The following is a 14,077-nucleotide window of genomic DNA, read 5'->3' on the forward strand; positions in this document are numbered from 1 at the left end:
TGGAGATGTTTCCACGGTGATGTTTCCACGGTGATGCCACCGAAGCCAAAAACACTTTAACTGTAAAGTCTTTTGAACACCTTGGTGTGGAAGTTAGTACGCACACTATTCTCAGTGTACTTAACTCTTTTCAGTGTGCTACCTGTCCCTTTTTCTTCACGATGAATTACACCAACAAGAAAAAAGAAGGGGATGACAACATCACCCAATTACTTCAGAAAAAAAGGGGAAGAGGACAAAGTGCTGAGAGTGAGGGATGATGCTGCCCTTTAAATCATAAAGTTATTTATTATAGGTATATATCTCTCCTGTAATGTGAGTGTTTTTAATCATGCAGAGTCAGAGTGTCCGGCGTGTCGTTACAGGCCAGTTAATTGTGATGTAATTACTGCGATGCTGTACAACGAAAACACAGCAGAGCAAATCCTGCTTCACAATTAACCTCCTCTCCTCATCAGCAGCTCCACCGGAGATGATCCAATTAACCAATTTGCTTACATCGACTTTCCAGAAGAGGGCGGTGTCATAACAGTTTTAGTGACAAGCCCACAGCCTGCGAAAAAAAATATATATAATAAAAAAATCACCAACAAGTTTTAATTTCATAAAGGCTCTCACTTTGTTTCATACATTTATTCTAATGTTTAAAATAAAACTGTCTTGAGAAATAATTACAATAATTTTAAACATGATATTATTTGTCTGTCTCACCTCGAGGGGAAAAAAAATGGATTAACTGAAAGAGACTCGCGGTTTTTGAACACTTCTCACTTCTTGCAGCGTGATGGAGGTGACGGCCTCCCCGAAGCGTTCACAGCAGCCCGGGGTGACGTCGCTTAACCCAGGAGAGGACGGTCAAGTCACCCACAGAGGAGCGGAGCACAACCCGGAAACAGGGCGACTTTACTTTCAAAATAAAACCCCAAAACATGTGACAGTGACGGCTACTTGGCCTCCAGATCCAGGTGACATGAAGTTGGCTGCTTATTGTCACTTTTTTTTTTATACAAGGACATATGTTATGACAGTGAGCTGGTGTTTTAATGCATATTTTGGTGTGTAGGCGGAGGAGATATCATAGCATAACATAACATTTTAAACTAATAATTTCAAAATGAATGAATGTCATATACCTCTTCAAATCTAATACATTTGAGTGGGGTTTTAAGAAGCATATATTTTTATAAAAACATTTTACATACCACAACAACACTATACATTATGAATTATGAGATGCTTCTGTACTGAATCTTCTTAATTTTATGTTTAAAAGCTTGCAAAAGGATTTCTTTTAGGGAATATAGGGAATATTTAATTAATATATAACACGTAAAAAATCCACTTTTTTCAAATTGTGGTCATGTGTGTTTTAATGGGTTGGTTTCCACCTTTTCAAAGCCAACAACTACCCATTTATGAGCATTTTATCTGATTTGAACGCACTTTATTGCTTTTATTTTGAAAGCGAGAGCCGGAAGAGGTCTGCTGCGGCTGTGTGGATACAGCGCGTGCTGCGAGGCGCGCGGTGACAGCAGCAGCAGTATACAACACCGCCAGGGAGAGCGCGCGCGGCGGAGCTGGAATCAGCCACGAGCGAAAATGTGAAGGTGGAATCCGGCGGAGCGGCATTGTTGTTACTGACGCCTGTTCATCTGAAGGGAGGGGGGGGGAGACCCAGCCCAGCTAACAGGGCAAGGACGGGAGCTTTGCTTTTATTTTTATAACCACTGGAAATACCCTCGCTTTGTTTTTATTCTTTTATTCCACGTTATTTTTCTCTCCGTTCGTTCTGGATCCATCCACCTCACAGAGAGAGAGAGAGAGAGAGAGAGAGAGAGAGAGAGAGAGAGAGAGAGAGAGAGAGAGCGTCACCTAGGCTGGATATTGGATGCTGGATTTTTATTTTATTTTTTTATTTTTTTAATCACACATTTTGGGAGGAGTAAACTGCTCCCTCTCGCTTTTATGGGATTACTCTCGACGGAGGCGCTCTGTTTGAGAAGATAAGAGCAACATTGGGCATCATGAGTTCCAGCGGTAAGTCCCCCCCATTCTTGCGCGCTTTTATCTATCTCCACTTCAACAACACCGATACATTTCAATTTGGTTGTGATTTCCGTGTGAAAATAAGTGATGGTGGTGTCAGGCGGACTTGGAGCAGGTTTACAGAGAGAGTATCTGGAGGTCGAAGCACCGTTTGCCCAGAGTTCATCCATAGAGGAGCATTTTTTGGGGGGGATTCTTCATCCACAGAACAGCTGTTGCTCGGCCCCTCCTTCCTCACTTCTCCATCATCTTCTTCTCACCTTCCTCATCCACCAGAAGAACACTTGACCTCTCTTGGGAGACCACCTTTGTAAAAAAAAATAAAAAAAACTCCTGCTGCATTCTGGGAGCAGGAAACCTTCAAGTTGGAGGTTTCTGACCCACGGGAGTTTGGTTCTGGTTTGTAATGCAGCACATTAGAAATAAGTCTTGACAGCCCTAAGAGGTTTCTGTCATACTTACCCTAGATCACCCTAGGAGGAGTGTGTGTGAGTGTGTGTGTGTAGGGGGGGGGGGGGGGGGGGTGCTAAGCTGACCTTGTATCAGCTGACCGCGACCTGATCCTCTGTCAGCTGAATCAGGGCTTTCCCCTGTAGGCTGGCCGGTCAGCTGTGTGAGCATGTGTACGGCATGCCTCCACTTTGTTGTTTACAAGTTATCATCGGTTATCACAAGTTACCCCCGCCCCCCTCCAGTCCCGTCCCTTAACGGTGAATGAGGCCCGTTGATGTGCACCAGGCTGGCCTAGAACTGACGTCGCCATGTGCTTCCTGTCTCCCCCCCCCTCCCCTCCCCAGGTCTACAGGAGGAACCCGGTATTACTGCATCATTCATAATCCAGCCATTGTGTACATTATTCATCTTAAACCCTCATGGCACCGCGGTCTGACTTGCCAGTTCCAGTTCCAGTGCCCTCGAAGCTGGAACAGGAAACACAGCATGTCGTGTTTAACTCACTTGACCGCGTGTCACAGCGCGCAGACGATGGTGTGTTTTATAGGCGGGAAAAAAAAACAGCCCAACCGCCGCCAGTATGTCAAACATATGCTCCCCTCCACTCTCAAGGTTTGGGGCTGCTCGGTGTGCATTGAGTGTGATGACCCAGAGGCCATGGACACACATGGAGCTCTGACTGACCGTCACTGGGTTTCATGTGCTCTTAGCTCTTACTTTATCGGCAATGATACGTTGTGGTTTCTTTGTTTCCTTCTTTTGACAAATGTACTTATTGTAAGTCGCTTTGGACAAAAGCGTCTGGGGGAAAGGACCTCCGCTTTACGAACTTCTGAGTATATTGCATGCTCAGAAGTAGAGTAAAGGTAAAGCCGATGAATCATGCCGTTTCTGAGATGCAGCATAAGCACAAGTATGTGTGTTTCGGTGGGGGACCAATAAAACACATGTTGATCAATACGCTGATCATTGAGATCGGGGCCCGGAGGGGATCTGCAGAGTCATACATCACAGACAGCTGACACCTCCCTCCCTCTCTCTCCTTCCCACTCTTCCTCTCCACGTAGAGTTCTCCAACATCAGACAAAATATATCCCAAAAGGCCGGCCTATATTTGGGTCTTAACTTAAAAAAAAAAGAAACGTCTCCGTCTCATGCAACCTAATGATTAAGTCAAATGGTTTGAATGCATGATGAGTCTGGAAGGCGGTGCCAGTTAAGGTTGGGATCTCATGTATCGTCTTTCACATCTTTGATCCACACTGAAATATCTCAGCGACGGTTGGATGGATGGCCTTGAAATGCCCCCAAAATATCTATTGCACCCCCGAGGATGAATCCTCACGACTTTGGTGATCCTCTGAGCTTCCACGCTGCCAGCTGGTCAAAGGTTTCACTTCGCTTGTGAAATATATCTCAACATTTATTTGATGAAAATTATTTGATTCATTCAATTTGTGTGATTTAAAACATTTTTATCATGGAAATCCAGCGTTTTATTGATACCTTTTCATGGATGAAAGAAATGGACATATTGGCTTTATGGTGTAAACGGCAAAATGTCCACAACATCATAAGAAATAAGGCCTCCGGGAACGGTTGATATACCTGGTAAATTTGTTCTGGACCAAGGTGTTTTCTGGACATAATGATCCACTGACCCGCTGACAGACGGTGTTATCTGCCTTCTACAAGGGAAATAAACACATAGATACACAAGACAGCACTACATTAAATGTTTCCTTTTTTTCTGTTTTACGGGAGGAATGAGTCAGGAGAAGGGTAGACGGGGAGCGGAGCTACATCATATATGATTCCCGCTCTTCTGCCTCATCTGGTGAGCAGTCCAAACCCGAGCCAAACGCCGTTCATCACGCCTCCTGTCAGACGCCTCGCTTCAATAACACAGAGAACAAAGGTGGGAGACAAAGATGTGCAGACGTTCGATGCCGGGACGCACGCCCGAATAATCCCAGCACAATACGACTTGTGTTGTTTTTAGAGGTCGACGTCACGTGAGACACATTTGCAGCTACGGTCACTGTGGTTACCAGACGTTGATTTGCATAGAACGGTGTGAGTGCATGGAACCATCACTTGCCATTTAATCTGTAAAGTCAAAGCAGGTTTTTTATTTAATTTGAATAGAATAAAAACAAGGAGACTCATTCAGATCAAGGCTACACCGTTGTGTGTGTTCTCAAGGTTCCCGTCTCCACGACCTTGGCCTCTGCTGGGATTGAGCGATCATTCAGATGGTCAGCAGCAGTCTGACCTCCCCCCCCCCCCCTCTGCCTGTCTCGCTCCCTCGCCATGGAGTGACAGTATGTTTGCGATACCACTGGATGCCATCATTGCTCTGATGAATGCTGCTGGCCAAGGTCCTGACAGACGGAAGGGAGATAAAGACCGGGGATGGGGGATGGCAGGGAGACACCTGATCATTGGCTGCATCAGATTACAGACGGGGGAAGGCATGGCCTCAGTTTGTAGTAAACAGTACCTTCAAATACAATGGACACATTTCTGTCTTAGCTCGCTACGCCTTTAACCAGATGGTTGAGTAGTTGTGTTTTATGAAGCTTGGATTTGAACATCATGTTTCTCAATTTCTGCAGAAAGGAAGCTTTATTTCAGACCGCTGGGCTGAATCTGCCTAGAATAAGTGATACTAGCTATTGAGACCCAGAGATATTTGATGTGTTTAAAGAGAAAAGTTTAAAGAGAACTTCACATCGTGCATCTCTTTGCTGGTGGGTGTTTGTAGTAGAAACAGCTGCAACCAGTAGAACAATTTCTATTAAACCACTTTTTTCTAATAGTAATCTTTATTCTAGTCCTGTTAATGTTATCCTTTGCAGCAGAAAACCTATAATTTGGATGTTGGACTTATGAAAATTAAAGCTACACGTGGGTATCACCCATGCATAAGTGGCTTAGTGTGATTCAATTAGATTTGTTTTTAAAACCCGACTCAGGTTCGTCGGTCCGTGTACGCAGACGTTACTGCAACCGCGAACACGTTTACCAATTAATCTGGAATCCACGCCGTCTTCGTATCGCTTCTCTTTAATTCTTTGCCCCCCGCACTCTTCCCTCCGCTCACTCGTCACCGCCCGTTACCCAGCATCCCTTGTGACTGAGCTCCCAGCGTGCTCTTCCCCTGGAGGCTGTCGGGAGGGGGGGGTCAGGGGCAGAAAATAGCAGAAGCCTCTCGGCCCCCCGGGGACGCCGTCGGGCCTCTCTGACCCCGGACCTGTTCTCATCACCTGTCTGCCAGAGGCTGTTTGCTTCCCGGGGGGGAACTTGCCACTGATCTGGAGTCAGTGGATTACACCTGTAGTCCGGTGGCTATCATTAGATGAATGACTCAACGCCTCAGCATGGGGGATGAAGTGTTGTTGGAGAGCTCTGTAAGGGGTTTAGACAGGGAGAGCGTGGCGGCGCTCAATGGGAATGAACGCCGTGACACAATCAGATTACGCAACGCTTCAGCTCCTGAGCTGCTTGAGCACCTGGATGCTCTGTGTAGGTGCAGCCCTTTTTTTGGTTTGCATATTCGACAAGTTCAATAAGCGACTCATTCATGACCACATACTGCATTTGTTGAAAATATGCAGGATATGCAAGATATGCCTGCCTTTAGCACCTCAGTTTTTACAGTATGTTGTTTCATTTATGCAACTTAGCCGGGCCGGGCTGGGGAAGCACACTGTGCTCATACCGCCGCGCCAGAGGTTCGTTTTGGAAATATTTCCAAAGGTCAGTGTGGAAAATACATGTTGGCTTACATCTTCTGCCATTCATTGCAATTGTCTCTCATTCACACCTAATTGGATCAGTGTTGCTCATTTGGTTTTGAGCCAAAAAAAGAAAAGGACTGCCTCCTTTTGACCGGCCTCACACACACACACACACTTCCAAGGGACTGTTATTATATGAACCAGTGGCTGGGGCACTTATCAGGCAGGGTGGTGTCTCCCAGTGGTGCTGCCATTGTTTTCCCCTGTCATTGTGAGGGGAAAACAATGAACTAACAGACTTCAGTGTGGGAGATCGGGAGTGAGACTTGCATATTTTCCACAGCCCACACTCCCGTCCTGCACAGGGAAACACCCATGGATGTACAGCATGTATGCCCTCACGTTTCAGCACACATTCTGTAGCTTACGCTTTGCATACGCTGTCACAAAAACCTGGAGCGTGCTCAGGCTGCGAAGCGTGCAAGGCAGTGAGACTTTTTAAGTGCTCAGAGTCTTTCAGGATTCATCCAGTGAAATGGAATCAGACAGCTCTGTCACGCCACGAAGCAGCAGAGTCCTTCAGTCAGCTACTCAGGTAGACGTTAAGGCCAGCTGGTTACTCTGCCATTATGCCCCCCTTCCACATAGTGTAGGACCACTCGAATGCTCCTTCACGAGGATGGAGCAAAATAAGAGCCCAGCTGTTCCGGCTGCTGAGTCTTAGTGTTGGAAGGCCGTGTTTTCTCTGCTTGTGGATGCAAGAGAATCTCCGTACAGCCTAGAGGAGAGGGTGGACTTTTAAAGAGCCTCTAATTGCCTAAGAGGTCTTGGATACATTCATTTTTCCTCACTCGTTTAAGATCAAATGAATCTATTATTTTTGACCTTTTTCTTTTTGCTTGTGAGAGCATTTATTCCATTACTGTTGAGGGACGTATGAGAGAACTTCACAATGTGAAACAGCTATCTGGCTTGCAGGAGTTTGACATGTAAGCTAATGCAAAGTGAGGTAAGGAGATCCATCCACTCTCTAACCTGAGTGTGTGTGAGTGTGTGAGAGAGAGTGTGTCTACTCCTGTTTTAGTGTGCTAGAAATGGCAGAGAAAGCCTGGAGCGTTCCCAGCTTACATGGGTGTCAGACTTCACATCTTGGTAAACAAGTGTTGACAGAGCTTCATCTTATTGTGTGAACTGCACACAGTTTTCCTGCACACAGCGGAGAGAAACCTTTTAAAAAAGCATTTTTGTTCAGCTTACTGCTGTCCTTCAGACTGGACACTAAAGACTTTTCTTGGTACGATATGATGGTGTTTGTTCATATTCTCTCTCTCTCTCTCCGTCTTCAGCAGCTTATCACCAAGGCTCCGGTGACCGAAGTTCTGGAACAATCCGGTGCCAGCGATGTCGGGAAGTGTGCAAAGGAGAGGTGGTACGAGTGCAAGACACCCACTTTCACGTCAAGTGTTTCACCTGCACCGGTAAGACACGGGGACCTGATCCAGAACGGGAGCTGGAGCCACACTTTGGTCATAAATGTTGTTAAAAGTAAAAATAAGATCTTGGTGACATCCTCGCCTTCCACACACACACACACACACACACACACACACACGCTGACACATACACTCACACCTTCTCCATCTGCTAGTGTACATGCTGAGTGCTACTATTAGCCCACGGTGGGGATTGGACCGGATCAGAGGTGCCTTGCAGGGAACAGAGCTCCTGCTGAGCTAGCTTGTTATCACGCTGCCAACCTGGAGAGGATTGTCCTCAGGTTTAACGCTGTGGTTTAATGAGACTGTGTCAGACAGGTGAGCACAGGTGACCTACAATGACAGTGGTGACGTCTCACTATCCTCTCACAACAGGAATAGTGTGACATGGATGGGACAATATAAGACTTTTATTTTTGAATTTTCATTGTCGGGATAATCGTGAATAGCGTCATAAGTGAGTTGAAAAAGCTGTCATGCAGAAAAATGGACACTGAATAAAAAAAAAAAACAGGTTGATTTTTTTATTTATTTATCATTTAGGTTTCTGATCATGAAAAAATAGTCTTATCTGTGTCGTATTATTGAAATGTTTCTTAACAAAAATGTCAAGTGATGCCAGCATGTTGAAGATGAGTTTTAAGCATATTTTGGGGATTATTGGGATTATATCCCATTTACTTTGGCCAGGATAATCATGACATCCCCCATGTCTAAATGTGACATCTCTTTGTAAAGTTTTAAAAGGACTTTATCTATTTATTCAGTCTAAATCTACATTTTCGGATGAACTATCCCTTTAAGAATTTGCAGGTGACTGACAGTATAACATTCAGGAAGATGCCTTTTTTTGTCTTCGCTTCAGCGAGATTGCAAAAAAAAAAACAACAACTTCCCTGCACTTGTAGAGTGAAGTGCATGTCTGAAAGGGTCAAGTATTCCAGCATGTGCAAATCAGAAATCAAAGAAGCGAGGAATCGTATTTGTCATGCTGCTGTACAGCCTGGAGCAAGCCGCTCAGTTTAATGTTAATAATGTCATTTCTAAAGCAGTCACGCTTACTGTCAGTCATTTGCAGACGACTTTACAAACAGATTATCATTATATCATCTTAGATTTTTGCATAATGTGCTATAATTGACACCTGAGACAAATCTCTCCCCGCTACATATTTCTCACGAGTTATGCTGAATCAACATTATGTCACATACTGGATATAATTATTTGTTTAAGGGCAAAGCTTAATGGTTCTCTAGTTTGATAGACAGGTCGTTAGAAATGCATCAGAATATGATTCAACCTTACATTTGTGAAAATAGGGCAGATAATTATTAATAAATATAAATAATTATTTGCTCCTCTATATCAAAAAATAATCAAAATGTTTAATTTGAAAGTTCAAATCTTCTCTTCACTCCTAAATAGAAAAAAGTGCAATTATTTAATAGTCATTTGAATAATTTCAGTTTAATCATTCACGAAATAGGCACATTTTCTTACTTATTCCATATTTAATTAATCCTATTCATGAAAAACATTTTTACAGGAGATCTTTTGGGCATTTTCTGCTTTCTGACATCCTTAACTTTCAAAGAGATTTTCATTTTCCTTAATTTCAGTGTCCATCTTAATAAATCATCCCATTTTTATACAAAACAGGCAGTTTTTAGTTTCTTTGGACTTTTCGTGTTAGAATAATCGGAGGAAGTTGTGATCGTGATGAGCTGCACTACGTTGTTGTTGCTGTAACAGCAGATAAACTCTCTGCTGGCTATTCATTAGAGGGCTCTTACTTGTTCCCTACGTGTAGCCGTCACACACACACACACACACACACACACACACACACACCCATGCATACATGCATACACACTTCCACTCAACCGTACCAGCGTACACATCCATACATGTGTGCATGCTGGTTGTGAGGGGGTTGCTGTGGTAACGGTGTGTGAAGGGGCACCCGGGCCCCGGTTGGTGGATATTCTCAGCATCTCTATGGTGCTATCAACCAATGGGAAGGCTGCATTCTGTGCCCCAGAGAAAACAGGGGGGGTGAACACAGGAAGCGAGCAGGAGAGAGGGGGGGGATGGGGGTGCTTCTCATTTCGCCCTAAACATTACATCATGACTTGAGTGTATTCTCACTCTCCCGTCTCACTCTCAGCAGTAATAGGAAGCTGCCGTGTTAAATACACCCATCAGACCCCCCCCCCCCCCCCCCCCCCACTCATGTTCCAGAGAGCTCTCCTCATCCCATGAGGCAATGGGGCACTATTGTGCGGCCACATCCCTGCCCATAATATACTCTCCTGAGCCAGCAGTTTTCTAAAGCTTTTTGTTGTTCAGTGTCCAACCCCCCCTCCCCTCCACACACACACACACACACACACACACACACACACACACACACACACACACACACACACAAACATGTTGCATGTTCTTCTGGACTTCATCCACTCAATCTATATCCCCGATGGTGTGTATTCTCTGCTTTTCGTTTGTCCCCGCTGCACAGGGCCGAACGGGTTTAAGATTTGGATTTCTACATTTTCTTCCATCTCTTTGCTTTTACTCCCTTTTCTTTTTCCCGATGACAGTCAGCCGGCCGTGAAATCAATTCCTCATCTTGGGACAGGATGACATTGGCATGCGGGAGCGTGCCATTTCGGAGGCTAATGGCTAAAACTGTATTATACAATCAACTGTCGGCCGCCAATTGCTTTATCCGGCGGACGTGTTTACCAACTCTGCCACTGGGATGTTTGATGTCATTCTTTGCTGGGCATTTGTTCGCCCCCTTAGAGAATCAGCTTGTGTACTTAGGTTATTGACCTTGACTGGTGATATTGTATCTGCCTCAGCCCATTCATCTCCACTGGAAAACCATGACATAAAATCTTTTTCCTTACTTCTCCGTTTTTCATTATTATTTCCGTCTGCTTTTTCCTGAAAAAGGGCTGAGTCTGCCTCGCTGAATAGCTCACGACCACGTCGTATTAAACACCCGGAGTCACTTTTTCATTCATTCAGAATGCAGGGACACATCCATCCCCGTCTATCGAGCCACATTACCCCTCCTTATGACACATTATGATAATTCCTCTCTCTTAGTCGGGAGATGAACAGATCACTAATCACGTGCATGTAACCTCTCATTTGAACCCATTACACAGCAGCTGATTACAGCGTGAAGAAGCAGCTTCAGGGAAGACGTCGTAGGAAAGATGCTTGAAGATTCAGATTCATGCATCAGCTCCAGACAGAGAGTGTGTGTGTGTGTGTGTCTGTGGCACTGTACAGTAAGGATGAAGTAGTGTTGTATTACAGGCAGACGGGCTGACTCGTGCATACTGGCCTAATGACATAGTGACCACATTTATCCCGCGTCTGAATCCTAACCGGCGCTCTTGGATTCCAACAGAAACAGCGGGGGCCTGTCAGCGGCACGAGTGCAGCGCTAACACACACATAAATCACATGCAATGGCAAAATGTGTGTGTGTGTGTGTGTGTGTGTGTGTGAACAGACAACAGAGGCACAAAAAAACAAAACAATATACAACTGCAGAGAAAGACAGATGCAAACACAAACACTTTTGCACATAAACTGCCAGGCGGCTCCCAGAAGTTATTTATTTCTTCCGGAGACGAAACAGATTGTTCTCATAAAACAGCACCGAAGGGGAAAAAGCAGATTTACACAGACAGGTCGGATAAATACTTGACTGCTTTGCTAATGCTCCATATTTCCAGCCAGGGCTCTTGTCTTTGTCTTTTCACTCTGCAGACCTTTTTTTTTTTTTTTCGGTCAGTTCATCCATTAGTCCCCCATCGCTCACCCTCTGTGTTAATAACGTCGACCTACTGTACTGTGGCGCCGTTCTGTTCTCTGACGGCGAGACTTGAGATTGAGGGAAACGTGGCGGAGGGGAAGGAGGTAGAGGGAAAAAAAAAAGACATGCAGGAATTAAGAGTAATGGAAAGAGAGGTGATAGAAAAAGAGACACACATAACAGAAAAAAAAGTGGGGGGTTTACAGGGAAGGGGAGCTTCCTGTAGCTATAGCAACCGCTGGTACGCTGCTCCAATCACCACGCCAATGCCTGGTTGCTAGGGAGAGATTTCGGCAGGAAGAGAGGGGAACGTGGTGGGCAACGGTGCTTCTCCCCGACGACTCTCACAGATGATGGGGATTATTCCTCCTCTTGTCGCTCTCAAGCGTTACCTAGAGGGATTTCAACACACTGACAACCCCCATATTGTCTTAATGTGTGTGTGTGTGTGTGTGTGTGTGTGTGTGTGTGTGTATGTGTGTGTGTGTGTGTGTGTGTGTGAGCCACAGTGAGGTGGAGCTAAGTGTCTGGCTCAGGAGAGATTTCTGACTGAAAACGGGATCATTAAGCAAGAAGACCCTGCTGTGTTGGACAAACACACACATCCGCACGTTAAACAAGTCCAAATGGACATTGAGTGTTTTCTTTTAATTTGCTCATCGCAGGACTCCATCTTTTCCAGCAGCTCGGTTATCTCCGTGAGTGTGAGGGATCACATTCACGCCTGTTTTCCCCTCCGCTGAGTGTCTGATCGGCCCTCGGAGGGTTAAAAGGCTGAAGGCCCCGAGCGGCGGGGCTGGTCTGCTGGTACGAAGGGACTCCACTGGGCAACCATCTGTCTCCGTCGTCGACCGCAGCCAAAACGCTCGGGCAACTCTGTCACTCATCCACGGTTTTGTCTCCGCTTCGGCCTTCAGCTCCGTCTGTTTTCTGTTACTGGTTTTCCCTTCTTTTTTTATAGCCTCGCTAGCGGCGTAGCACAAAGGGAAGGCGATGTCGGGTCGGTCTGCCCGCCACTTTGATCCGGACTGAAATATCTCAACTGCTGTGATGCATTGCCACTACATGTTGTACAGACATTCGTGGTCCCCAGATGATGAACCCAATGCCATGACATGACATTTATAGAGGTATTCATTGTGGTACAGGTATTCAAGGTCCTCAGAGGATCCCGTCCTTTAGCACAACCAGTGAAATGTTTTCACTTACTTAGCAAAATATCTACTTGACAAAAAGTGTAAGATTCATTGTTCCCAGAAGATGAATCCTAACGACTTCAGTGATTCTTGACTTTTCTTATAGTTCCACATTTTCTCTACTATTGAATGACCCTCATGTTGAATTATAATACATTTGGTGATTTTGCTAGAGTGTCATCATCTGGTTAAAATGTGTCAATACTCCTCAGCTGTACTCCGTTAAGGGCCAATGAAACTCCATTGAAAGCACCATGAGAACAGCCTCACAGAGCCGCTAGTGTGTTGAGACTTTTGTTTCCCTCGTCCTTCCTGTCTGTCTGACCGCCTCCTCTCACCACCCGGTGACTTGGCACAACTTGAGAAAACACATTATTTACTCTTGAGTCCTCCCTGTCGGAGGGGCTCAGATCCAGGGGACAGGGGGGGGAGGGCAGAGGAGCCTTGGGCCCACGTCAGCAGCACAGATGTGCGGTGAATAGGTGAGTTTCTTCCCCTGCTGAAACGTGTCACTACAACCCCCACTACAACATGCCTCTCTGCACATTGACGAGCAGGGTTAAAACAATTAGCTTTTAAATACATGTCCATTTACATAATTGCATAATTAAGACGTTGAAGTTGCATTATGAGAAGAGTCAGGGAGACTTTGAAGGGAATCGGGGGAGAAGGTAGACTCTGAACTCTGCAAATTGAGATAAAGTGAAGACCTTGTGCTCGGAGCCACAAAGATTTGGAAGCAGTCTTGAAACGGAAAGACAGAGAAAAGAGAAGGGGAGGAGGCGGGGTTGTCTTCACGGTTTTGGGGTTCCGGCCCGGGCCGACTTTGAGAAGGGAATTTTAATTGCGTCTGTTGGCTGGAGATAAATACCCAATCACACGGACCCCCTGCGGATGCCTAATCAGCGCGGTTCTAATGACCACAGCTGCAGACACCGGCCTACATGCACACCTCTAATCACCAGACTTATGATCTAGATGTTAACTTCCAGCGTTGCCAAAAAAAAAAGAGCAATATGGAAGAAGTGCAGCATCTTTTAGATTGCCTCATTAGAGAGGGAGAGACGTTCGGGGGATGGATCACAAAATGTGCAAATAGATGAAATTAAGTCTTTGATGTCGTCTTGCAAAGCTGATAACGTTTGGTTTAGGAAGCTGCATGAATTTTGATTCTGTTTTCAAACTGTGTGCACTTTCCCAGGACTGTAGCAAGCGTATAACTCCTTTGACGTCGGTTGAACTGTTGTTTTTATGGGTGGGTGTCCACGCCATGTGGAGCCGATACCAAAGTCTTTTCGTCTCGGA

At 45.4% G+C, this 14,077-nt stretch overlaps 1 protein-coding gene across 2 annotated transcripts in view; it reads left to right on the forward strand.

Moving 5' to 3' along the window:
* The first annotated feature begins 1,536 nt into the window (after positions 1-1,536).
* The window catches only part of ablim3 (actin binding LIM protein family, member 3), a 34,759-nt gene continuing 22,218 nt past the window's right edge, over positions 1,537-14,077 (forward strand). The window contains exons 1-2 of one of the 2 annotated variants that reach the window (XM_084009168.1): positions 1,537-2,037; positions 7,589-7,720. In XM_084009168.1, coding sequence (XP_083865294.1) covers positions 2,025-2,037; positions 7,589-7,720 — 145 coding nt within the window. In that variant the 5' untranslated portion in view covers positions 1,537-2,024. The remainder of the gene's footprint in view (positions 2,038-7,588; positions 7,721-14,077) is intronic. The other variant, XM_084009169.1, reaches the window with a different exon arrangement.

This window comes from Eutrigla gurnardus, assembly GCF_963514095.1.
Source record: "Eutrigla gurnardus genome assembly, chromosome: 5".
Classification (NCBI taxonomy): Eukaryota; Metazoa; Chordata; class Actinopteri; order Perciformes; family Triglidae; genus Eutrigla; species Eutrigla gurnardus.